The sequence below is a fragment of the Odontesthes bonariensis genome, chromosome 7 (assembly GCF_027942865.1).
Source record: "Odontesthes bonariensis isolate fOdoBon6 chromosome 7, fOdoBon6.hap1, whole genome shotgun sequence".
NCBI lineage: Eukaryota > Metazoa > Chordata > Actinopteri > Atheriniformes > Atherinopsidae > Odontesthes > Odontesthes bonariensis.
The window spans coordinates 31621980-31649092 of record NC_134512.1 but is presented as its reverse complement, the minus strand read 5'-3'; the positions used below and the strand labels follow the sequence as shown (position 1 = coordinate 31649092).

The 27113-nt window shown below is 39.1% G+C and overlaps 1 protein-coding gene across 2 annotated transcripts in view; it reads left to right on the top strand.

Moving 5' to 3' along the window:
• Positions 1–274: 274 nt before the first annotated feature.
• spire2 (spire-type actin nucleation factor 2) overlaps positions 275–27113 on the top strand; it is a 35813-nt gene continuing 8974 nt past the window's right edge. For both annotated transcript variants that reach the window (XM_075470547.1, XM_075470548.1), the window contains exons 1-9: positions 275–704; positions 13525–13568; positions 14427–14810; positions 16321–16401; positions 16522–16686; positions 19118–19204; positions 20045–20162; positions 22981–23147; positions 25891–26113. In XM_075470547.1, coding sequence (XP_075326662.1) covers positions 407–704; positions 13525–13568; positions 14427–14810; positions 16321–16401; positions 16522–16686; positions 19118–19204; positions 20045–20162; positions 22981–23147; positions 25891–26113 — 1567 coding nt within the window. In that variant the 5' untranslated portion in view covers positions 275–406. The remainder of the gene's footprint in view (positions 705–13524; positions 13569–14426; positions 14811–16320; positions 16402–16521; positions 16687–19117; positions 19205–20044; positions 20163–22980; positions 23148–25890; positions 26114–27113) is intronic.

The following is a 27113-nucleotide window of genomic DNA, read 5'->3' as shown; positions in this document are numbered from 1 at the left end:
CTTTAATGTTCCTTTGATTAATTTCATGATCTTGGGACTACTGGGTGTGCAGTAATTAATAGAGAAGAAGAAGAAGAAATGAAAGAGGGTCAATCAAGCTTTGGGGAGAAAAAAAGTTTTTTATAATCATTTTTGATGCACCTTCTATAACATTTAAAAACACAGAGGCCGAAAATTCCCTCAAAATTCCTTTGAAACAATGTGTTCCTTTTGGTTTTATTTTTTTAACATTTAAAACCGGAAGTGCTGCGTTCGCTACCTTGACAACGCGGTAGGCAACGAGGTGCAGCTGCGGCAGTTGACGGCAGCACGTTAATCTGTGGACGGGAGACCTGGCCGACCAGCAGACACCACAAATGGCCCCGGTGTCCACGGAGTGAGGCATGGGCTCCGCGGCATCGCAGCCATGGCCAGATCCACCAACAGAAGCGCCGAGGACGGGGACTCGCGTGTAACCGCCCCCACGGACCGCGGAGAGGCGCGGGACCTGGCCGAGCCCCGGGAGCTGTCTCTGGAGGAGGTGCTGAAGTCCTACGAGCAGCCCATCAACGAGGAGCAGGCATGGGCGGTGTGCTACCAGTGCTGCAGCGGGCTCAGAGTGCCCCGCCCGCCGGCCGGGCGAGTCAGCCGGGTGAAGGACCCGTCCTTCATCCTGCTGCACAGGGACGGCACCGTGTCGTTACGGCAGGAGCCCCCACACGACGGTAGGACCCCCCCCCCCCCCCCATCACACACAGCTCTGACTCCAAACAAAGAAAAGTTAATTTCCACAGCTTATACCAGTTGAAGAAGTCGGCAAGTTGGTGGTGTTATTTAAAAAAAATTAAAGCCTATTTTCTATATTCGGAGTGAAACAATGCCCTCCAATTAACTCGCTTTTAGTCAAATAACTTTTTTTCTTTTAGCTAGGTCACCCCGTTAGTTCGGATCAGTGTTAAAGTGTTGAAAATATACTAAACTACACTCAATGAGGCCGACCGTATCATTGCAGAATTTAAGATTTTTAACCAATCTCCCCTAAAATAACTCAAAATATGTTCAACTATTCAAAAAACATCCAACTTAAAACAATCCCATACTAAATTATACGAGTTTCAGGCGGACTTTGGCACATAGGAACATCCTGTTCATGTGAGGGAAGCGAACACATAATTTACAACATCAATTCTGTCTACTTGACCTCCCCCTTATATTATTTTGAGAGTATTTTTTAATAGCCACAAGGTTATCCTCACACAAAATAGCCTTATATTTCTGTATGACACAACAGATTATCTATATTTGGTTCCCCTTTCTATGCCAACAAGGATGACTTGTAATTTGCCGGTTAATTATTAATTATTCATAGAACGCAGCTTCACCGGAGAATCCCTTTATGCAAAGACTGTTTTGGAGACTTCAAAGATTGGATGGCAGCCCAAAGGATTTTATGCAGTCATCTAGTTTTTTAATCCCCTTTGAATTTAGCCTGTACGTGCATAATATCCTCCCGCATGTGAAGTATTTATGTCCTCACTGCAGCCCAACAAACCTGCTCCAGAGTCTGCATGGAGACAACGTAAGGTCAAACTTAGAGTGCACATTTCTTGTTTTGCATCCACAATTTTCCACCATGGCATCTTGGACAATCGTTGCCATGAGTTACAGAAACTAATGTTTCATTAAAATACTGCTTGTAGCTTATTGCGAATGCTGAAAGTCACAGCAGAGGTCCGAAAGAAGAGTTTCCTTCTGCTCAGTTTTGTCCAAGAGTTCAGAAAGCCGGAGATGCCTGTGGACAGAAGAAAGAACTTGTGCTTCTGTCAGGATTTACGGTGATATTTCTGTCGCTTGTTGACAACAAGGTGCTTGGGAAGCCGACAGAAGATTAAAGTCTACATTCTGAGGATGTCATTTGTCCTTTTTTATGTTCATGCATGGATGTTCAGTTCGTCCAGTTTGTTTACATGTGAAACATGCTGCTAAATAACTTAAACTGAGGTTTGTATCAGATGCAGTTCCAACTCAAATCGTTTACGATGTAAAGCCACTAAATGTTTGCATAAGACCCTTATATTTGCTTCACTTGTACACGAAGAGTAAAAATCATGAAATCTAAAAAGTAGTCTAATTCTTGTCAGTTTACTGTAAAACTACAAAGAAAGTTACATTTTATTTAGATATGTGCTTTCAATATTGTCTAGCTTCCAGGATATTTAGTAATCACTTAATTATTTACTTAATTAATGAATATTACTCTCTAATATATAAAACATTGGCCAAACATCTTGCATGTTTACAGGTGGTTCCAAAACTTTGAATAAAGCTAAATCAGTTAGAGGATGGTTAGAGTTTACTTCAGCTTGGTGTATTTTCCATGAATGTATCCATTGTTATTTTAGGGGTCGTGCTGATTTTACACTCACATTTCTTTTTAAAACATACATCGGACAGGAGACATAACAGGAGAAGACACCAGAACTATTGACAAAGCAACATGTAGCATAGAGGTATCAACAATGAATGTGTACTGAGTGTTAGGTTGTATCTGCAGTCCTGTCCAACTTAAGAGAAATGATGTATAAAGGAGAAGAATGAGAAATATTAGAGAAAAGACAACAATTAAAGCAGTAATTATGATAGTAATCATAATAAATGATAACAGAGACGATCAGCTCTGTGTGGATACCTGCAAAATTTTAAATTTTTCATTACATTTTACTGTTGATTGTAGAAAACTGAACCAGGACATGAGCTTTGTGGTGGGATGATTGAAAAGAAGTTATTTCATTTGGCCTGTATTCTCATTTGGGTGATTACAGTTCTTCCTGTTAATAATGCGGCTCCATTCATTCATATTCTGTTATTTATTATTATCACGTTTTGGTTGTGACAGCTTTATTGTTTATGGGAGGAAAGAATGGACGGCACAGCTGCTTAATTCTGGCTCTTTTTGAAAAGCTGCAACTGTGTCGATTTTTACCATTTAACTTAATAATTTGAAATTAGAATTGAAAATAATTAGACTTGCAGGGTCTGTAGATAGAGCAGGATGTCATCTATAAACAAGCTTTTTGGATTGTTTGATCAGTTATGAAGTGAAAGTTTTTAAGTCTTCATATATAAAACAGAAAGAAAGAAAACAACATGACTTGATCATCATCCTTTAACTCATTCCTGTCATTTTTGTTTGTTCATTTAGAGTCTTTGCTTTAAATTTCCTCTGATACTTTCCCTCTGATATTTCAAGTCTGTTTTGATTAGAGATGGAAGCTGTTAGCTGGATGGAAATGTTGGCTCTTTCTGTCTGATGGAAGAAATTACCATCATGTCTGCACAGTCTGTCTGTGGTGGGATTATATGTTTCTGTTTTTGCTTCCACCTGTGTCTGTCCAATTAGAGAGTTATTAAAGAGGATGAATTCCTGATATCATAGGACCAGTGTGTTGGATTGAATAAAGATAAAATAAAGGTGTTAAAACCAGAATCTGACACAGGATGGATGACATTAACCCATCCTGTGACATTAAAAAATCTACATCAGTGGTGCAAATTTCCAACAAATATGCAGTTTACTTGACTTGAGTTGACCCAGTTAGTATGGAGTGAGCCTGGGACAGTAAAACAAGGAATCCAGCTAATGATTTCCACCGTAAGATACAAAACAGTTCAGAAATAAGGGCATCAAATACAACCAGTTAAAAGAAAGCTTTCTGAGATGCGGCAGGAGGGAGTTTTTCTCTGTATAAATGTTCTCCAGTTAGCCACAACATTAAAACCACCTGCTTAACGTTTTGTAACCCAAAGAAGCTGTGATGTTTTTGGCTCTGATGAGTTGTGACGTGGCACACTCGTAGACCTGGTTTGTCCCCGCTGCATTCCCATGGATGATTGATCAGATTGGGATCTGAGCAGTTTTGTATTTCCTTGAGCTCTTCCTGGACAGTTTCTGTTGTTCATGTGAAGGACAGGACTCCTGTCTCCCTGCAGAATAATGAGCAATATATTTAAGCTGTCAAAGGTTTTATTGTTGCTTTTAATGGCTGATGTGATGCAGAACTCCTTATTTTGCTGAGGGCCCATTGGATCCTTCTTATATACATGTAGGGACCCTGAAAGATCCTGATTAACTCCTGTGAGATGTTTAAGCTCTCACTAAAAACTGTTTATCCTTATAGCCTGTGTTAGTTTACACTCTGCTGACCCATAAATGAACTCAAGGCCATTTTCTGTTCTTTATGTGGTTACATTTTATCCCAGGGCAGCAGAAATGAACAGTTTTACACATCTGGGCTGATGAGGAAGCTTAATAACTAATCTGAGATCCAGGCTTCATTATTAATGCAGACTATCTTTAAAGATTTATTTTTATTCACACTTTAATTGCCGTTTCCACTGGGTCTAGTTTCATATAAATAAAAAATAGCTTACAGCCACATTTGTAAAAAACAGAAATGCTCTGTAAACGATAAAATGTATCATATATGACATGGATTTATAAAAAAAAAAAAGAGAATAGAGTTTTTATAGTTTGGATTCGTGCTTTCTCCAACAATATATGAGACTTAAAGGGCCGGCAGATCAGACGCTTTGTCTCTTATGACCACATCATTTCAGCCATGTTAATCTACTTGATGTATTTCTGTCAGTCTCAAGAGAAACAAAAGAGCTACGGAGCTGAATTTCTAAATGTCTGACATTACATGACAGCCAGAGTGTTGGAGAATTTACGTGCTACTCCATCATGGGAATAAAAAGAGACAGCAAATGGTGACATTAGCATTCACAGTGAGCCGTCTGGGCAAATCGTAAATTACTTTCTGTTCACTCAGAATGGAAATTTCATCATCGGGTTGTAGAAATGTGCACAGCAGGTATTTTCACCTCTCTGCTCTCGGGAGAGTGAAATTTTAACCGTCTGTAGATGCCTTGCATGTCTTCTGCTCTCCTGTCCACGTCTTCACTCTGCTGGGGGACGAGACATGACGGACGTCTCCTGATGGTTGGCACAGGAGCCTGTGTGCAGTTTCCTGATGGTGCTGACGTCAGCTGTAGCTCTGACTATCCCTACAGACAGCACACATCTTAACTGAGTCTTGGTGCTGCAATAAGTTGATGTAAGTCTGAGATTTTGTGTTCGTGAACCAGCTGCCATCTGGAACGCTGTCACAGAAATGTGGTTTGCCAATAATATATTGTTTGGCAAAGTAATTTCATGGTGCAGTTATAGTAGTTAGAGCTTGTAAAGCTTTTCTGATCAGTAGGTATGGCTGAAATGATGAGGCTGGTCATAAAAGAGAAAACTTTGGTCTTCTAGATGACATTAAAATGGTGGGTTCTTTTAAACCCAGTTTCCAAAAACATTAGAATACCGCTTAAAATGTACACCAAGACAAAATAAAGGGATTTATTAGTATTCATTTAGTATTTTAGGTTATTGAATGGTGCCGCCCTAGAAGCTTGGACATATTGTGTCTTTCTTTGCATCTTATTGAGATTTTTTAAATAGCTTGAAAACACACTTCCTGTGCTGGTTTGGATGCTGTTCTGCTGGATTTATTTCTTCTGGAGCTCCTGATTGAGCTTTCCAAAGCCCAAGTAATGCCTGGAATAAGACTCCAAATCAAGACGAGTTGATGAGGATACAGAGCAGGAAGAAAACAGAGAAAAAAGGAGGAGGAAGTTCTCCTGACTATAATGGGAAGTGTGAGATGACTGGCAAATAAAGTGGACTTGCTTGAAACCCTGATAAGGACGCAGGAGGAATATCAAGAGGGAAATATTACTTTTTTTCACCCAGAGATGGCTGTAAGAACCACTCTGATACCTCTTTACTCAGCTGTAAGACTTTATGGGCAGACAGAGACTGCAGACAGACAGGTAACAGTAAAGGAGGAGGATTGAGAAGGAGTGTTTCTGCAACCCAGAACTGTTGGCTGTGAGTTACTGTCCATGCTTTCAACTGAGAGAGTTTACCTGTAACACTTTCCTGAGCTGTGTGTGACATCATCATCAGCACCTCAATCCATTCAGTCTATAAAGATTTCTCTCACACCTTCCTCTCTGCTACAGCTGGTTTTTACTTTTATTTCATTTTGTTATCTGAAATATAAAATATATTAGCACTACAACAATATAATAATAATAATAATAAATTATGATTGAATTGAATAAAAAGACTGTCAGCAGCTGAATCATGAATGGAGAAATATTGCATTTCAAAACTTGTTAAATGAAGAGATAATGCAGCACTGCGGAAAATGTAACCCTGTTTTAATGTTTTTTAAACATGTAGCCGTCATCAAAGTTAAAATGAACTCACAATTTTTGATTAAATGCATGATTTACATCACTTGTAAATCATTCTATTGTGTTTTTATATTTCAAAGTGGCCCAACATATTTCAAAATGCAGACGGCTGTAAAGCTGCAGTCTGAGGAACAAAAACATAGATTTAAAAGGGACTTAAATGTGTCTCAGTGTCTTTGTATATTTCTGTGACACTTCATTCATTTTTGACACATAAATATTGATAAGTGCTCTTTTTGCCACATTGAAGAACCAAGAAAAGAGGCAAATGTTGACACATTAAAAGATCTCATTTAAGCATGTCTGAAGATTTATTTAAAATTTTAACTGAATTTGAAAAACTGGATTTGAATTTTTAAAAATGACACGAAAAGGACGAAAATCTTTAACTTTAATTGTTTAATAACTGTCTTCAAGATGTCTTGTACATATCTGCGTTCACACAGATTTCCACATCACGCTGTACGAATTACCCTCATCTTTCCATCATTCGTGCAGTTTTATCCATAGGTCGTGGATGGATGGAAGAGTACCTCCACCCTCATTAATACATTTATAACTGAGTACATCTAATGGAATTCCATCGTAAAAACATTTTTCATGGCTGTGCTCACTCATCAGTTTTCTTTGAATATGCTCCTCATTCTTAAACTCAGCTGTATCTTATCTGTGAACTCTCAGAATGAGTTTTAGATTTCCAGTCATTCGTCATTGAGTAGTATCGGTATGATAGCTGGTTATATGCAACGCTGGATAACGCCAAAGGATGAGGCCAGTAGTGATTCACTGTGTACACTTAATGCCAGCAGGGAGTCAAAGTCCAGGAGAATATTGCTGCTGGTAGATAAAACTAAAGATACTACTTCTTTTGTAAGGAGAAACAAAAAGCAGTTTTCAGCCAAAATGAACCAGTGAGCATTCAACATAAATATGTTGCTATAAAGTATTATTTCAGGTATTTTAACAATTTAATAGACACACTTCAACAGTAAAATAACTCATGAAGAGGCGGAAAGTGCAAAGGACAGTTCATTGCCCTTTAAATCCTGACCTGTACCTTGGAAGGTGGGAGGAAATGAGTCTGTGTCAAAGGTTGAAATAGGCGTGGTCTCCCTCACTAAGATGGCCTCTCAACAGTAACTCTGATTACAACATAGACTTGTTTTGTGCGTTTTTATCAAGAATTCTGTGCAGGGATCGTGTAAAAGCAGCTTCACGATAAAATTAAGGTTGTTATTTGAAAAATGATAAGAAAAATCCGGCCTTGTTTGACTCAGTATTGCAATAAACTCTGTTACAGGTCGTGGTCATCTCTCTGCTCGACTCCTGCAATGCACTATGAGCAGGTCTGCCAGCATCCCAGTGATGCATCTGGTGTTTGATCAACCAAAAAGGGAAATGCCGCTCTATTATGCTTTAAAATCCACTGAATAAACACGGTCACCTGATCAAGTCACTAAGGTTTGTCCTCAGAGTGACTCCAGAGTCAGCACCCAGCCATCTAAATGCAGCCGGCTATACGGCTGTGTGATCCTTCCCATCCACTGACCTCCTCTCAGGAACGTTCAATCATCTCATTCCAATAAAAAAATAAATAAATCTGTTGAATATGGGCTGCTTGGTTCAAAAATCCCGGCTGGGGCCTTTCTGTCTGGAGTTTGCATGTTCTCCCCGTCTCCAGCTTCCTCCCGCTGTCCAAGATGGATGGATGGATGGAATATACAGAGAAAGGAAGCTTTGGGGCTACCTTAAAGATGAAATGGTATTTATTAGAAATATAGATTTTACAAAGTGGACATATGATGTGTTCTGACAGCACTTTTTCCCTAGAAACAGTTTTTCTGTTGATCTTTTGGTTTCTAGCTGAGCTACAGGTGAAATAAAGAAAGAACTCTGCTGCTCCGTTTCCAAATAGCTCTTCTATCCCAAAGAGTTTGGACAGAACTTGCTCGCACTGACCTCGCCGGCAACAAAAGACTTTGCACTTCTCGTTACCTGGGAGGAGGCGCTGCTTTAAAGGCAGACACACCTCAGATTACATGACAGCTCACAGCTTTAGTTTACAGGATGTGCTCTGATATCTGCGGCTGGTTTTAGAAAATGTGAATTCCTCTGCGTATCGTGTAGTCTGAGTTTTAAGAAACATCTGGAACGTTCTGTTCCTGCTCTCACAGTTTCTTTTCTCTTTCTTTCTTTCTCCTCTGCTCATTTGTTATCTGAACCCAGTTTTTTCTTCTGTCAGTTTGGTGGTTTCCAAGACCTTATTTCCATGGCAACTGAAGGCAGAGTCCATCTGGGCGAGTTTTTCTGTTACTGTGTGTGTGTGACAGAGATGAGTCAGGCTTATGAGAAAGAAATATTTAACATTATTTGCCAGATTAAATATGTGTGACATAAGGCTAAGAGGAAGGAACTCTGTGGGGTGCAGCTCCCAGACAGTCAGACATCTCAGGAGCATGATTAGATATTCGCCTGCTGTCGGCAGGAAGACTCTCAGGATAGTTAGTAGATGGTGTGTGTGTTGCTATCCACGATATACACTGGGGGAAAACACCCGAAATATGTTGGAGGAATTTGGAAAAAGGACACAATATGTGGCTATGCTTTGTTTTTGTCTTTTGTTTAACTTTTTTTTTACACTTTGTCACCAACACAGATTATTGCAGAAATAGGCTTGGCATGCAGACCTCAATATTAGCAGATGTATTGGTATTGGTTTGTCCAGACTGAAATCTTTGCTACTGTCACAAATTTACAACAAGCATTTGTCTCTTCGGTATAAACTGTAATAACTTGTATGCAGCACCATCATCAGTCCTAAATTAATTTATTTTTCCAAAACCTTCACTTACAGAACTAATTTCACTTCTATTCTGTATCTGTGCGAGATAACATAACATAACCTCAAGCTAACGGTTCAAAAACAAACACAACAAACAAAGGGGACTTAAATATTGGCTGGTCAGACCATAGTGACTCACTGAGGAAGAAGGGAAACATCTACACAAATTTAACTAAACACAGTTAGCTTAAGAATCAACTTAAATGACTAATAACTAAACAAAGTTAACAAAATAAGCAAATCACAAAAGCAAAGAGAACTGATGCAAAAATTAAAATGAAGACTCCATAATCTTCCCCCATGGAACTCTAGATGGTATCACCCAATCAATCTGGGATTGGAGTGTGCCAGCCAGAGTGCTTTGGTTCAGCCCAGTCCAAGGTACCCCCCCCCCCACACAGCACCAAAATTAAACATACAAAAGCTAACTAAATGTGCTCGCTACAAATAGAACTGATGTATTTTAATATCATCAAATGAAAATAAACAACCCATATATTTGTGCTACAATAAACGTGTGTATGTAAACTCAGAATGAAAAAGTGTCGGTGTGTGTGGCCATCACAATCTGTAATCAGTCTATTAGCTCTACATCATAAACACTCTTAGTGAGAAACTTTAAAGAGCAGTAAAACTACCACCTTTTGGTTCCCTATAATTTTGATTCATCACCACAAAGTCTGCCGTATAATACGTGATAATTGTGAAATGCTCTCACACAGAGAGTATGACCCTTAACACTATTTTGTCCTTACTCCTTAGGAATCAGGTGAGCTCACTGATGTGCATGTCCTGGTGTAAATTTAAAGTTTTGTGTGTTTGAATCAGTTTATCAGAGAAGATGAGATAAAAATCAGGTGCAGCGTTTTAAACAGAACCAAACGCATCGTACAGAACCTGCACACACAGACCTTCATGCATTACAGCCCGTCTCTCTGCTGTCACTGATACAGCAGGTCAGATGCTAACTTTAGCTGCTAGTTAATATGATTTCTTACCTCTGAGAGTGCCTGGTGTGTATAATACTCAGTGGCTTGTCTCCTCATTGACCTGAAGAGCAAGATTTAAAATATTATTCTTCAAAAACCTGCTAGAATCCAAATTTGAGGCTTAAGCTGTTTGTTATATCAGAATTATATTCTTTAGTTATTTGCATACATAATCTGGTATTGTTGAGAGACATTTCAATTACAAAAGATATCAACTTTGGGGTTTTAATGGCCTCAAATGTTGTGCAGATGTTGGAATGGATGAATGTTTAGGAAACATATATAGTTAAAAATATGTTTATAATCCTAACATAGAGGTGCTACACCTGGTTAGTGTCATCATAAAGGTGACGAGTCATCAATCTTCTACATAGCCAAACGCCATGTCGAGGGTTAGGGAGTGATAAGGTGTGTTTGGCTACAGTTAAGTTTCTCAGGAACTTATCCCGGCCTCTGTTTCTAAATCAGAGTTGTAAAGAAGTTTTAAATCCCAGGTCTGGTGGTGGTACTGAAAGCATCTTTCTGGGGCTTTTTAAGGTTTTTTGGAGCAGTTGGCAGTTAAGGACCATGTAAAAAAGTTTATAAAACAACATGGCGCAGCAGAAGTTCTGGCCTTAATGATTAGAGATGGTTTCTCTCAGAACTGGTTTCAGGTTTTAATGGTTTATTTTCACAGAATGACCTGTAGAGCAGCCTTTATATTTCTGAATGTCAACTGACTAATTTGATTTTTAACAGGTGAAAACGCGGTTTACAAAGGGACTAAAGAGACTAAAGGGACTAAAGAGACCAGCTTTTTGATCCGTGTGTGCAGAAGGTGACATTTGGAAGGAATTCTCATGGGGCTTTGGCCCTTTGTGAAAACAAAAATCACATCTCAGAGCTACATTTACTGCAGAGGAAGGTATTTGAAATTAATTCTCAGGAAAATGAAAGTTCTTGGATCTTTAAATGAGAAAATTCAGTCCAAGTCAGCCTGCCAATGTGGCTGAAAACTAACGACTGGTGAAATAAGCATGTATCCATCCCAGCTACTGCTAATTCATTAGAAATACAAGCTAAAGAACAAAGATTATTGTAATATATTAGAAAAAAAAATCTGAATCTATAAAATCTGATATTATTATTATTATTTATTTATTTATTTATTTTACTAAAATATTTCTTCACACTTGTTCTTGGAAACTGCTCTCTCACAAAATCTGGTCATACGTCAGTTTAACAGAACTGTTTTTAATTAAACAGAGAATCATTTTGGTCTCCAGAGCACAGATTTTTGATGACACAGAAACAATACATCTGAATGATGATATCTGTTTGGAAAACAATGTATTTATGATTTAACTTTAAGAAAATAGGCTGATATGAGGCTAAAACGGCATTATAGATCTGTGATTAGGGATTTTTATTGTAAATATATGGCAGAAACATCCATTTTGTGAAATTTCACATTTACTCATTATCACACACAAGAGTATTTTCACGTCTTTATCCAACATACAAGTTGTGATGTAAACCAACTATAATCTTTTCCTAAACCTATCCAAATAATTTTGGTTCCTAAACCTACCAACAAACTATAATCTCTAAACTAGATAGACTGGACTGTGTAGTGTTAAGGTTCAAATCCCCTGCATGAAAAGTAGTACCTCCAGTAGGGGTTCTTAGGCAAGACCCCCTTAAACAACCTGCCTACCTGTAGGTCGCTTTGGATAAAAGCGTCTGCCAAATGCATAAACATAAACCAAACCAAACAGCGAGTGACACTGAGAGTAAACAACAAATGAAAATGAGATCTCATGTCTCAAATCTTATCATTCAAAGCCTCTCTGAACTCCTAATGAGGACCCTGTTGTTTGCTCTTAAGTAATAGAATAGAATAGAATAGAATAGAATAGAAAAATACTTTATTTATCCCCCAATGGGGGAAATTCAAATTCGTCAAGTAGCTCAACATTTTTTTTAAATATTTACAATGATTGAATTAACAACAATAAAACAAAAATAATAATACTACTACTAACTAAATAATAATAAATGACTAAATGGCAAAATAAACAAATAAATAAAAATCACTAATTAAAAACACCAGTGTTGAGTGTGGTGTTGAGCCATTGGCACAAAATGGCTGCTAACTGTTCAAACTGTTTATGGGGGAAAAAAGGAGAAAAGCTGCCCAGGGAATTAAAAACAATGATTTTAATTATGAAAAACTGAACAACGAGAGGAGCAGTGAGGCTTAGAGGAGAGAAACAACAACAGCCTCAGCATAAGGGACCCGAGCACAAGGCTTACATGGTTATGTGGTTCCAGCAGCTAAGCTGCAGGGCTGTTGGAAGTGTGTTCAATGCAGATTCCTCTCCCCTTTTGTGTTTATTGGGCTGTAACTGTGGGAAACTGGTGGAGGTATCATTGGTTACACTCTATGACCCAGACGGGCTTGTATACCAACCTGTCAGACAGGTTTGCGGGGCTTCATGTGATCATCTCACTCTGTCGTAATGGGCTTTCTTTTGTTGGACATGGAAGCAGCGTCTGTGTGCACGGGGAACACAGTGAGGCTCTGTTGGTCTGAGGTTCACTTCCTGCTGCCAGCACTTTGTTGTTGACAGCGGAGGACTGTTGACCCCAGCCACCACACCCAGACCTCCTGTTGATCAAACTATAGACCACGATGTTCACACTGAAATGGGCCATGAAGAAAGTTCTTATTCTGGACGAATCTGCAAATGGTTTCCATCTCAAGATGAAGCAAAATGTTGAATAATATTCCTTTAATCATGCTCAGAATCTCCCGAGATCTTGAAATGACACATACAAAGTCCATCCTCCCATAAAAAGGCACATAAACATTTCTGTTTGTCAACTGTTGCAAAAATTAACATACAAGGAAGCCTTTATCTCTTTTTAAATTTTTTTTATTGTTGATTAAACCTAATTCTTTTCATAAAAGATAATTAATCTAGTCAAGAATTAAAAGCAGTCACGTATTGATCTAATAACTGAAATCTTTGACAGTTAAAATGATAAATAAATAAAACAGTTTTAAATGAACACTCTCACCTCTTCTGCCCCATCGTCTTTGTCTCTCTGCCTCCGGCTTCTCTTGGTTGTCCACGCTCTTGTTTCTCCGCAGTGAGAGCTGCTGATCGAAGGGTTTCAGACCTCTCCGGTGTCATTATTGACATCTGAGCCGGGAGGCTTGTTTTACTCTCTCACGTAGGCACAATAACTGTACTCCAACACAAAAAACACAAGTTCAGACGTGTGGAGTAACTCGCATTTAAAACTGCATTATAAAAGAATTTGTTTAAAGTTGTAACCAATCTATAACAAAAAAATATATCACGTTTAAAAGGTTTTTGGTGCCGCTTTTGTATTTGAGGTTTCTTCTTGTCTCTGCAGATGACGGCGATGGGTCTCCTCTTCCTCCCAATCCAGAGCGTCAGGTGAGACAGAAACAGCTTGTTGTAAAAGTGACTTCAGGTGTGAGATATTGTGAAGACTAATCAGCCTTTGGGAAATTTTTCTATCAACCTTATTTTAGAATTTTGCAAGGAAATAGAGATGTTAAAAGAGTATTTCATGACTGTTTAAAAGCTTTAAAAAATGTAAAGTCCCTTAAAATGGTGGCACGGTGGCGATATTTATACATACATATGAGTTTTTCAGTTCTGACTCTGGATAAACTGAAGACTTCATTGATTTTTGAAGTTGTCATTCCTCCTTTATTTTCAATATCGATGCCAAAGCTGCTGAAGACAAACATTTTCTAAGAGGCTGTGAGATATTCCTTAAGTAGATGGACGTTTTTTATTGTGTATTCATTGTGGCGGAGTGAAGTTATCCGAGTGATTTTACACCATCAGCGACCTCTGTTAGATCTTCATTTAGCCGAGCCGTTATCGTCAGCAATCCTCCATTTCAAAGAAAAGGCTAAACCTGAGATCCAGGTGTTTCACTGTCATGTTGCAGTAAACTAAATCGACACGCTTCTGTATCAGTGTGTTTAGGTGTAGCCTTCTGACTGTGAGATAAACACCGCCACCATCAGGTCATACTGGAAATTACAACTCTACCCACTTTATTATAAATATGGAAACCATTCTTTTGGTCACTTTAACAATAGCATACTGTTTAGGACAAATAGTTTAGTTGGTGTTATGTTACTAGTTAGTCTTTTTAGTCTGAATTGATTAGCTCGCATCTGTTTTAGTGGATTTTGACATGTTAAGAACTGGATGTGTCGTTAGTAAGTGTATTAAATCCTGCCTTGTTCTTCCTTTTCTCCCCGTTCATCCATCCAGCTGGTCCAGTCGCTCGGTGTGGCTATCTACCGAGCTCTGGACTGGGGGCTGGACGACAGCGAGGAGAGGGAGCTCAGCCCGCAGCTGGAGCGCCTCATTGAGCGAATGGCCGGGGGGGACCAGGACGGAGAGGTCCACAGCACCACTAGGAACCCTATAACAGATGAGGGGTACAGTGGACAGGAAGAGGAGGAGGAGGAGGAGGACGAGCAGGGAGGTGCGATTAGGCCGGTGTGTACATTTCGCCAGGTGATGGTGCTGTGTGCGTCTCGCCTGTCCAACTCGAGTCTGGCTCCGGAGCACTACCAGGCCGTCTGCCGGGCTCTGTTTGTGGAGACTCAAGAGCTGCAGACCTTCCTCATCAAGATAAGAAATGCAAAGGAGGTACATCAGGTTCCATTGTCAGTGTTTCTTAAATGTATTGATCAGACTTGTTACTATTATTACAGAAAAAAGAAAGACACACAAATGAATGTGCAGGAACAATCCCCTTTATGTACAGTACAGAAATACAAAAGGCTAATTATACTTATACTTACTAGTTTTTCTTTTTTAAGTACTTTTTAAGTAGTCATGAAAGTTACTTTAGGGTTAGATTTTTATCTTTTTTGTTTGTTTGTTTGTTTGTTTTTTCTATTAAAGTATCCCACACGAGCAGGTAAAATAGAATTTGCACCAATAATCATTGACAGAATAAACGTTGTTTCACCTTCAGAAAATCCTGAGAGGGAACAGGTGAGAACATTCAGGAGAAAATACCAGAAAAAAAAACCTTTTCATTCACTTCACTGGACTGCTGCTGCTTTACATTGCGTGCACCTTGCTGCACATAGTTTATGTTTGACCCTTCTCCATAGATATTTCTGTTTATATGCTACATAACTTCTTCCATGTACTCAGCCTCAAATCTGACTTCTGTTGAGTCATCGCAGGGTTTACTTTGCTCATGCATATTTAACAGATACACAGCTCAAAGCCTGTTTACATGTTCGTATGCGGAAGGCAGGCACTCAGCCATTTTTAGCACAGGGAAATCAAAAATATACCAAAAATTCCTGTAAAGACAGCTTAAAGGAGCTTTTTTTGTTACGTTTTTAACTTAATGTACAAAACAACATGAACTGTATCATATCTTGTCATAGAAAACATCACAGAAGCTAAAACACAAATAGGATGGGTTTTATTAGCATTAACTGTACGGGTAAAATGAGTTAAAATCACCTATTCCCATGAAAATAAAGAACATTGAATGTTCAGCCACTTTAATGGATTTAAACAAATTACATAGCACTCAAATTCTTTTAAGTTTAAGCTGATCATCCTTAAAGCTGCATTTGTTTGTTTGCCACAAGCCACCAAACAACGTTGTTTTTATTGTTTTAAATCTTTCATTGTAATGCAACACTCTGTTCAGTTATTTGTCTCGAGCAACACACACGTTTAATCAACACGACACAGTGTTTATATTTCTAAAAGGTACTGATAAACATGAAGAAAAAGGCAGTGATATGTAAGGTTTAACCTCTAAAAAGGTTTTATTTCATGTGTCTAGTTTCCTCAAACCTCAGGTTTTAGAAAGCTGCTTTGAACAAACATTTGGGTCTGAATGGGTTAACAAACTATTAAGAATTCTTAGTTTAAGTAAAAGTAAAGATATCACATTGTCAAAAATACTGTCATAAGTAAAGGTGAGAATGTTGATTAACGGACGTTTGGCACTACAACCAGGTGCTGAAGGTTATTGTAAAGGTCATCTGTACGGGGAACTCTCTCAGTATGCAGCAACAACCAGCAAAACACCACAGCAGTGCACAAACCCAACAACCCGGTGCTGGTAGATGAAGGACAACCTGGGGAGATGTTGACATTGCCTGTCCTGCTTTGTGTTGCACAGATGCTGAGGAAGATTTCAAAAGAGGAAACTCTGGAGGACAGATCCACAGCTGAGCTGGACGCTCTTAAACACACAGACTGGGTGAGACGAGACGACAGAGCTCCCTGTGCGACAGAGAGGACAATACAGCAGTGTTAGACCGGAGAAGGCAGAGTTATCACGCTGACAAATGCAGATGTGTTGTTGTTGTTTCCGCCGCAGGCTCGTCTGTGGGTGCAGCTGATGAAGGACCTCAGGCAGGGGGTGAAGCTGAAGAAGGTGCAGGAGCAGCCGTTCAACCCCCTGCCCACAGAGTTCAGCCTCACACCGTTCGAGATGTTGATGCAGGACATTAAAGCTCGCAAGTTCCAGCTACGCAAAGTCATGGTGAGGGTCCGTACCTAATGGTATTAACACCAGCTCTATGCAGGGAGCTGGGATGGGGAATCAGTACTGAAAGCAGCTCAACTGTAGCTGGAATAATAAAAGTTTAAATCATTTGTTTGTAGAGTAAGAGAATGAATGAATGAATGAATGAATGAATGAATGAATGAGTTTATTTAAAGGACAGCATGCAATACCATAAATCATTGCCATTTCATGAACAACAACAACAACAACAACAACAACAACAACAACAAGATGGTTACATCGGATTTAACAGGAGTGCTATTTTCCATCCGTAGTCCTTAAAGGGGGATGGGGTAAGGAGTACAATTATTATCATTTTTTTCCTTTCTTTATTTAAAAACAACCTAATTACCAGTGGGTCTATTTTAATCATTTTAATTTGTTCATTTCCGAATTATACATTTTGATTCATATTTTATTTGAGTCTTTAAGAAGCCTGATTTAAAAAAAACAACCTAATTATCAGTGGGCGCATGTCTGTTTTAATAGTAGGTGCATTTTAATTTGTTTGGTGAACTCTTTGATGTTTATGCAGGACTATGCAATCAATTATATAACAATTCGAAGGGTAAAGTATGAGAGCTGGTTGTTTATTTTTTTAAATATCTGAATTCTCTTTTGAGGAGTAAAAGAAAAATAGCATTCTGAACTAAATACAACTAAAACAAACTCTATAGTAGATTAGGTTATGGAGATGGTGGAAACAGTTTAAAAGTTGTTTGAGGTACTCAAAACCATTCAAATGATATCTGAGCAAGTGGGACTTGACAGATTTTGATGAATTAAAATAATCATTAGTACAATTGGTCTATAAGTGCAGATAATTTTGTGTGTGTAACTTCCAACCTTGATGTGCTCCGAACAAGTGGACTAAGACGACATGGAAAGTAGGTTGCCGCCCCCTTCTAAAAACTCAGGTGTAGCTGGAGCAAACACACATAAACTTACTGATACAGCCACTTAGATTGGCCAGCTGCTTCAGGCACAGACCATTCACTTCACAGCTGGCTTTCTGCAAAGTTCATGGCTGAAAATGGCTATGAGCTGGGTTTGTGTATAAGCGGGACTGTAAGCAACTATCAGAACCAGTTTCTTTACAGAATATCTTCATTTGTGTGTACACAGGACCTCCTGGAGCTTTTGTACATTTCAAAAGTTCTTTGTGACATTTTACTGGTTAAAAAAACCCAAAAACAAGACTGTATAAATCCTCCAATGACTGTATTTGTCACGGTGATGGCGGAAGCAGACCCAAAAGCAAGACTGAGAAGGAGGAGGTGAAGAAAGGCGATAGGCTCTGAGGATTTTAATTAATCAAACTGAGACATGAAAGAAGAAAAGAACAGATAATCCACTGGGAAAAGACCAACAAGTAACATGAAATGATCCGACGGGGAGAAATCAAAAAACCAGAAGGTGGAATACTGAGGGAGTGATAAGGGAATTGACAACTGGTGAGAGCTAATCGGCAACAGAAACGGTTTCATCAGGCATCTGTTGCGTCGAATATAGAAATATTTCAGGGTGAACTGCAACAAGGACTAAACTTCTGCGTTTGAACCCACGCAAAGATGCTAAAGCAGTTCTGTTAGGAGGGATGATTTTGAGCTAAATGTGTCCTGGGTGAAAACAGGAGATGGCAGCAGGGGTGGTGGCCCCATATATGGACTGTTAAAATGCCCTGGAAAACCCACATAAGGAGGAGGGTGACAGAATTAAAGTGACATTTTAAGGACAAAAGGCTGTTAACTGATTCGTAAAAAGATCATTGGATGAGAGCAGTGACCTTGCCCTTGAGGACTGAATTATTTTGACAGCGTGGGACAGTGGAGGTGACTGATTCACCACGCAGAACACACACCCTCCTTACTCAACCTGTGCGTAAGCTTCAGTTAAACTTGTACATTTTGAAAGCAGTGGAGGTGTCAGATGAAGAGTAATGCTTTGAAATGAGATGGGGCAGATGGACCTTGAGTTTTCCACGTTGTTCCAAGGCACTCGGCTCGATATATAGAGCACAGGCTGTGCCTCAAAAATAAAACGCCGTGTACTGTAGCAGGCATAGAGGAGGCAGAGAGTCACCTTGAGGCCTTATCTGAGGGGCAGATACATTATTCAGCTTCACAACCCAAATATTATGAAGGGTCCTCTCTCAGCCTTCTGTTTATCTGGCCCCATCGCAGTCCATTTTTAGAATATACAATATAAATGAGCCTCAGAGCTGCCACTGCATTTGTTCAATGACCTCACAAGGTGATAATGTGTCAGTTTGGTGTTTAGAGTTTGTCATATTACACAAAAGCGGCTTTTCCAGTTGTTTACAGAGTCCCTGATTATAGCTCTACGCTCAGGATGTTTGATTTTCACGCACAGCCCAACAGTTGGTGTTGTTTCTTGCCTTATCCAGGTGGATGGAGACATTCCTACCAGAGTGAAGAGAAATGCCCACGAACTGATCCTGGATTTCATCCGATCGAGACCTCCACTTAAACCGGTGAGTGGATGTAGTCTTTTATCCCAAATTCTGTTCAGTGGGACGGAGACGGGTGACATATAACCTGGGTTTTATGTATGAAAGAACCAGACTCTGACGCCTGAATGATAATATTGTGCAAGATACTAATTAATTGTGTATTTTCTTCAGTTGCTAACATTAGATTTGATGTGACTGTACACTTCAGACTGAGGATATTTGAACTCTTTCACATTTTGAGTTCAGGCTGAGATCTGCAATTTATTTGATTTAAAATGAATTTATATGTGCTACATTAAAATGTATTAAAAGCCTCAGTCCACATCCATATAGATATAACTCTATTGGTGCTCAAAATGTTTCAAAAGCAACTGGACGTCCCTTTAATCGTACTGTAGTTGGAACTAAAGCTGCCAATCTGTATTGATCCTGTATTGACACTGAAACCCTACTGATTAGCATTTTCTTAATAGCAACGTCTCCATGTAAACTCAGCTTTTTCTTGATGATGGTTTGACAAACATTAGAATGATTCACACCCAGATATTTATTTTAAAAACAATAAACACAATGAAATAATAAGTAGATACTGTGTTTCTCTCTTCCTGAGTAGCTTTATATAATCTGTGTGTTTACTGTTTATATAGTTCAGTTCTGTTTTTAGTCTTTTTGACTGGATATTTTTCAGTTTTTCAGTCCAGCTTTATAATCCAGTGGGTAATGTTGTCTGCTTTTCTTTTTCCACTTTTGCTACATGGATGTATGATTTAAAGTTCGGGCTTGCAGCAACAAGAGTAGCTATTTTCCTTATTTCTCAAATGTGTGAATCTATGGATGTGGTCTGATTCTCACCCTCATTAGGTTTCAGAGCGCAGTCTCCCCCCTCCTCCCCCCCAGGAGCAGTGCCTCCATGACCGGGTGCTGGCAGAGATCAAGCAGGAGAGGAAGCTCAGACCTGTTCTTCCACACAATGACAGACGTGAGACGCCAATAATTATAATCAATATAATCATGGTTTTTCCAACCATCATTGCTAAATTTCACAGCTTCCTAAAAAGTTACACTAAAACTTTTAAAATTAGCATCATCTTTGTAGATATTGTACAAGAAAGAGAACAACAAAAGCATAAATACTAATGAAAACAGGTGAAAGGCACACTCAAATATCAAATATAGGCTTGTTAATCACAAGGAATAAAAAGTAATATGTGATATTTAGCATAAAAAGACCACAAACTAACTTAAGATTATAAAATAAAAATTCAACAACAGATATAAAGTATATAAAAGCAAATATAAAATGCTGATATAAAAGTACAGTAATTACTACAATGTCGGCAGTTCCTGGCATGCAAACTTTGCCTTTGCCACCACCCCCTCCAACAAAGAAACTTTATTCAGAATTAAAGATACGGCATGACTAAAAGAACCAAATACAGTAAATATCGGTGTTGCTTTTCTTCACTGGAAACAGCTTTTGGGCAGTAAAGGCTGAAATTAAATGCAGAACTAGCAACTTTTGAACGTGTAAGTTGTATTGTTGACATTGTGGATTCAGCTGAATCCGCGATGCCGGCTTGTTATGTGTGAGCACGCTGTGATGCGATGCTGAGACACCTCTGTTTGGTAGAAGCATCAAAACTGAACACCAGCGTGTTAATGGAGACGTCAGACGAAACCCTTTATCATAAGGACTACATTGTTAATGTTTGCTACCATGTCAGTGCTAACATCAGCACAAAGATTAGAAGTATCGTGTGCTCCTCTTATCGTTAATTGTTCGTCAGCCATTTTCTTCTCATCAAGACGATTTATTTTTCAGTTAAATTAAAGGAACCATTTGTGGATCGACAGAAAACATTAGGCTGAAAAATAAATACAGAATTATAAATAAATACATCATTCTTGAATAGAAATGGAAACCAATGCATCTTGTAATAAAACTCCGCCCCCTTGTGGTGATAAATTTTGAAAACCAAAGCAACAAAATATTCCTTTAAATCACAAACTGACTCCTTATTTGTGCAACCAGGAGTCGGCCCCTAGGGGTTTAGATAACTATCACATTGCCCCAAAGAAAAGTTTATTCAGTTTACAACAAAGACTGATGATGACTGAGAATAAATGGAAAATTCCCAATTTAGTCAACTTGGATCTTTAAAGATAAAGCTCATAAGAATGAATAGCTAAATTATTTTCACCTGAAATTTTGAACAACCACAGAAACCCAGGGAGACCTGAGTGTGCTGGTTTAAAGACTGGATGTGAGTCAGTCCTCACAGCGCTGTGTACTAACCCAAGTAATTGATTTTCAGGTAAAATGGGATAAATCTGTACACTGTAATCTTTCAGAAACACAAAAGTACTATTCCATTTTAAGCTGTGGTACACATGGGCATGGTGTCACATTTCATTAAATATTGACCAGCTGTTTACAGATCAAGGTCAGCTGATGCAGCTGTTAAAGGAGAAAGAGGTCAAATTAAATGAAAATGGCTTTACCTTTAAGTAAGGGGACGTGTGGTCAAGTTTTCTCTCAGTAAGCTGTATAGACTGATATGGTATGTGCCCAGGTTTGTAAAGAAAAAATGCAATTAAGGATGAAAGTTATTACATCTTTTTGATGTTTTAAGACACTTTTAGTTGTAGGGATTGGTGTGCATAGTGTGCAGTAAAAGCAATGTTATCATTAACTGTCAGCAGTTCAGTTGACATCAATTAAACTAAAGGTTCAAATATGGAAAATTTTTCACTGATTATCTGCAGATATAAATTAATTCCTCATCGTGTTTGTAGTCCTTTTAAATCTCAGTCCTTTTTTTTTTTTTTCTACCAGAAAGTGCCGTTGGAACAAAACAACCTCCAGCATTAATGAGGTGAAATGTGGCGTTGACAAGTTTGAGCAGAAATGAGTCACTGACTGAGGCCACATTTACACATAGCCGGGTATTTAGAGAAACGAATATTTCCCCCCCTCCGTTTTCAATAATAACATCGTGCACACAACATCGTTTTCAAAAAACTTGTCATTTACATCAACCCACATAAATACGCCGTCAACCGCCATAATAACTCTGCCAAACCTATTGGCGGCAGTGTAGGGAAAGGAATAAAGCCATGCAAGCCAATCAAAATCCTCAGAATCGAGGACTTTCCTCATGTGAAGGAGGAGATAACGCGAGCTAATATCACAACAAAACTGAAAAAAAAAAAAAAAAAAAGGCAATAAGAGGGAAATATAGACAGTCAGTGGATACTGGACGCAGCAGCGGCCACGGAAGAGTGGTGCTCCTCTGTTTTGAACTGTGCGAGCAGGTTTGGGTGGCAAATGCAATAAGGCCAGAATCGTTTGCACAAACGTAAAAATTAGTAGAACTTTAACATCATCCATGATAATCCTGATCAGTAGCCAAACAAACTGTAAACATAAGGCGCTCGCATGACGTTAAGCATTTTCTGGCGCATAATGTGACGTTTAAGAACCTAAAACGCCGTTTCTCCCAGTTGACACGGCAACACATAACCGGCGTTATCAGAAATCTCCACTTTGGCCGGAGGTTTTAGAAATAATCATTTTCTGTGATTAAAAACGGGGTTTTGGTGTAAATGAGAGGCCAAACCGCAGGAAAATACCTGCGTCTTCCTATCGTGTAAACGGGGCCTCAGAAATATCCCAGTACAGTATTCTCTCCTGATGTGGTCAGGAGTGACCGATCCTAAAGCGCTGCGATCGATGCCTTCCGGTCTGAGTGCTACTGACTGTTGCTTGATGGTGTTTTTGGTTTCTCCTCCCTCAGCATTTGGCTCTCTGCCCTGTCTGGCTCAGACGTGCCCTTGCAATGTCAAATCTACTTCGTGCATCGACCTGTCGGTGTCGGAGCCCGGGCCCCGGCCGCTGTCCCGCCCCCGCATCCTGCTCAAGGCCCCGACGCTGGCCGAGATGGAGGAGATGAACATATCTGAGGTGAGCTAAAATGCTGAGATCTTTGAGGAGAAAAGACTGTTGTCATCTCTGTGGTGTTTTCCACAGCAGCAGATACGGTCTCCCGGCCTCACTTTCCTTTGTGCACAGTAGAAGATGACAGAAATTAATCCTCCAGCTTTTCTTTTTCTGCTCTCTCTTGCTATGATACATCAAAAGCTTTAAAAGAAACATCCTCACAGACTCGGGTGGGAATTAGCTGCAGGTCAGAACAAACTCTGGCTTCATCCGCATGGGGAGTGATGTGTTTATTCTCTGCTTTTTTAGTCCCTTCTGTTTTCTTTCAGCATAAACTCCTATTTGTACCATTTCATCATAACACTGAAAGTCAGCCAAATCTGGTTTACAAAAGGTATTGCTTATCCTCTGCCTTCTTTGTTCCTACCTTTATTTAATAGAAGCATAATGAATCACATGAGGTTAAACCTCCTGTGGGTCACTGACAGCCTCTTTACATTCAGTAATCTATCTACCGTGAACCAATTTAGAGCAGATTAGAGTTTAAGTTCTGCAAACATTTCTTGGAGGAAGAGATTTTAGGCTACTCTTTGCCAGATGAGGAACATGAATCAATTCAGTGGGATTTATAGGATAGAGGCAGATGGGGAATTAGATATTCCTTGTGCTCTCTGGTATTTAAACTCACTGTTCCAATCAATATTTTGAATTAAAATAGCACAATGTGGTCTTTCATTCACAAATAGGCAAATATTCATGAACAAATATCCAAAAATCGGCTTTGAAATCAAATAAAAAAAAGTTTACAAATATTTTTATATATTTCTTCAGTATTAGCAGTAATTCAGTTTTAGCAATCTGTAGATCCATTGACGTGTTGCAAACAGAAGCAGATAATGGCACCAAAGTGGCTAAATCTAGACAAATACAGGCGATAAATAACAACATTACATGAAGCTGGAGGAGCGTAGCCCTCCTGACGTTAAGTGTTTTCCATTGACGTATTGATTACTGCACAGGCCTGAATGTTGGTGTCCAGTTTCCTTTAGTTCAGCTGGAACCTTTTCCACATCATCCACTTTCACTCCAAATCTAAATTAACCATGAGCTCAACTCCAGCAGAAAAGAAAACACATCTTCCAGTTGTTCAAATTTAAAGAGACAAACTTACAGGAGGAGCAGAACACAAGACTTTAATTTGTACAGTGTAATATTTCTTTAAACTGGGAGCAAAAGAAAGCATCCTGATGGTAACTCCTCTGCTCGTAAAGAGTCACATCAGGTCAGCGTCTCAAAGATAAATGTTTTCAGATTGTGAGAATGTGGACAAAAGCATCCTGGATCATCAGTGAATGATTCCCAAGTGATTGGATCTCAGGACACATGCTAGCACCAGGGCTTGTGATTGAATCATTACTGAGCATTGTCTCACCAACCCCTCATTGTTGCAATATAAGCTCAACGTTTGCTCCTCTTAAATCAAATCCAATCAAATTTATTTATATAGCACATTTCATTTACAAACAGTTCAAAGTGCTTCACGTAAAATAAAAGCCTTGCAGCAGGGAGAAAAAGAAGCATTAAAATACATAAAAGAATATAAAGAGAAACAAATAAAATCATTTAAATGAATTTAAAAACAGGCAACAGTCTAGATAAGTTAAAAGATATTTCATGCATAGACACATGAGAAAAGAAATGTTTTTAAACTGGATTTAAAAATGTCTCCATTTTGTGAAAGTTTAATCTCCACTGGCAGTTTGTTCCACATGTTTGCAGCATAACAGCTAAATGCTGCTTCTCCATGTTTAGTCTGGACTCTGGACTGGACCAGCTGACCTGAGTCCTTGGATCTAAGAGCTCTGCTGGGTTTATATTCTCTGAACATATCACAGATGTATTTTGGGCCTAAACCGTTCTGGGATTTGTAAACCATCAGCAGGCTTTTAAAATCTATTCTGTGACTGACTGGAAGCCAGAGTAAAGACTTTAAAGCTGCTGTGATGTGTTCAGATCTCTTAGTCCGGGTTAAAACTCCAGCAGCAGCGTTCTGGATGAGCTGCAGATGTTTAATGCTCTTTTTGGGAAGTCCAGTTAAAAGAGCATTACAGTAATGGAGTCTACTGGAGATGAATGCATGGATGAGTTTCTCCTGGTCTTTTTGGGAGAGGAAACCTTTAATTCTGTTGATGTTTCTGAGATGGTAAAAAGCTGCCTTGGGGACAGCTTTGATGTGGCTGCTGAAAGTCAGATCTGAGTCTATCAACACTCCGAGGTTACCAACTTGGTCAGTGATTGTAAGGGCCCGAGTCTCAAGATATGTACCAACGCTGACCCTCTTCTCTTTGCTACCAAACAGAATGATCTCAGTTTTGTCTTCATTTAATTGTAGAAAATTCTCTCTCATCCAGGTGTTTACTTCCCCCAGACACTGACACAGTACGTCTGCTTAAAGAATATGTACAGCAGTTAACATAAAGCTAGTATGTAGCTCTGACCTGTGGTTGTAGCCTCATACTCAGCTGTTCCTAGGTGTTCATTTTTGGTTGTTGGGCATCTGATCAGGATCCTCCAGGCTGTTTTTCATGTGTGGTTTCCTCGGTTTGTCTTAAACTCAGATGCATAAAGTGGAACTAAACCTGCTGCCATCTCAGGCCAGCTTCTCATGAGCAGCATAAATAAACTGCATCGCCTCCTCTTTATCTTTTTCCCTCTCTGCCCTTTTCCTCTTCTCAACCTTTCCCATCTGTCTTCGACCTTCACCCAGGAGGAAGAGTCTCCAGACAACGGCGATCTGAGGAGGGCTGAGAGCTCCCCCACACCTCTGAAAAGGGACCGGTCCTTCTCGGAGCACGATCTGGCCTTTCTCCGCGGGGAGATGCTTCCTTCGCTGTCGGAGTCGGCCCAACTGGGCGAGACGGTCAGACTGCGGGACGTGAGGCCTCGCTCCAGGACGCTGACTGGCGCCGGGCCGCCTCCTCATCACAGAGGTCAGCCTGATTATCCAGCGTTCTCATTTCAAGATCAACACAGATCATAGAATTTCATTACATCACGTGTGGAGATGCATTACAGATAAGGGACCACCAGCAAAATGTGCATTTCTATGAAGTCAGATTGGTGAGTCTGAGTCTTTTTTTTTTTTTTTTTTAAACATATGTTTGTTGCACATTTTGTTAATTTACAAACGGTGAACAACATAGAACAAGAAGGTACATAAGAAAAAAAAGCAACAATAATAATAGCAATAATAATTATTAAAATAAAATGAATAAATAAATAACTGAAAGAAGAAATAAATAAATAAATGATGATAATAATAATAAAAAAGACGTTTTTAACCACAAAACAAAATATCGTTGCTTGTGTAAGAATCATGGTGGTAAAGAGATAATTAATAAATGAAATATATGTGAATAAATAAATGCGTATATCTATATATACACACACATATATATGTAAAGGTCTAAATGTGTATACTAAATCAAGATAGTATGAAAAGATGGATAAATCTTTAGTTCAGCTCTTCATTCCATCCATGTACTTAAATCTGGATGATCATTTTGATTTCAAATAAATTCTGGGAATATTGAATTAAATTTATCATGTCCGCTTAAAACCTCCAGATGCATCATCTTATTTTTTAACTTGTTTCGGTAGTTTTGAGGCTAAACTGACAAACAAAATCAAGACTGAAAAGAAACTATTGAGAATGAGGAGTCACGTGACTCCGGTCGGCCGGTCGGCCATGTTGGCAACGCCATTAACTTAACGGATATCTTAACGGATATCTTCCCGCATTTGTCATTTCGGCAGGGCAGAGACTAATACAAAAGAAAGAAAGAAAGCAAAGCAATGCAGAGAGATTAGGCGAAAGAAAAGGGACCTTACAGGGACAAGCTTATTACAAGCGCAAAGCAGCGGTATTTGGAGAAACTGTCCAGCATCCAAATTATTGATCCTTACGAGCTCCCTGCAGCAGGTCAGACA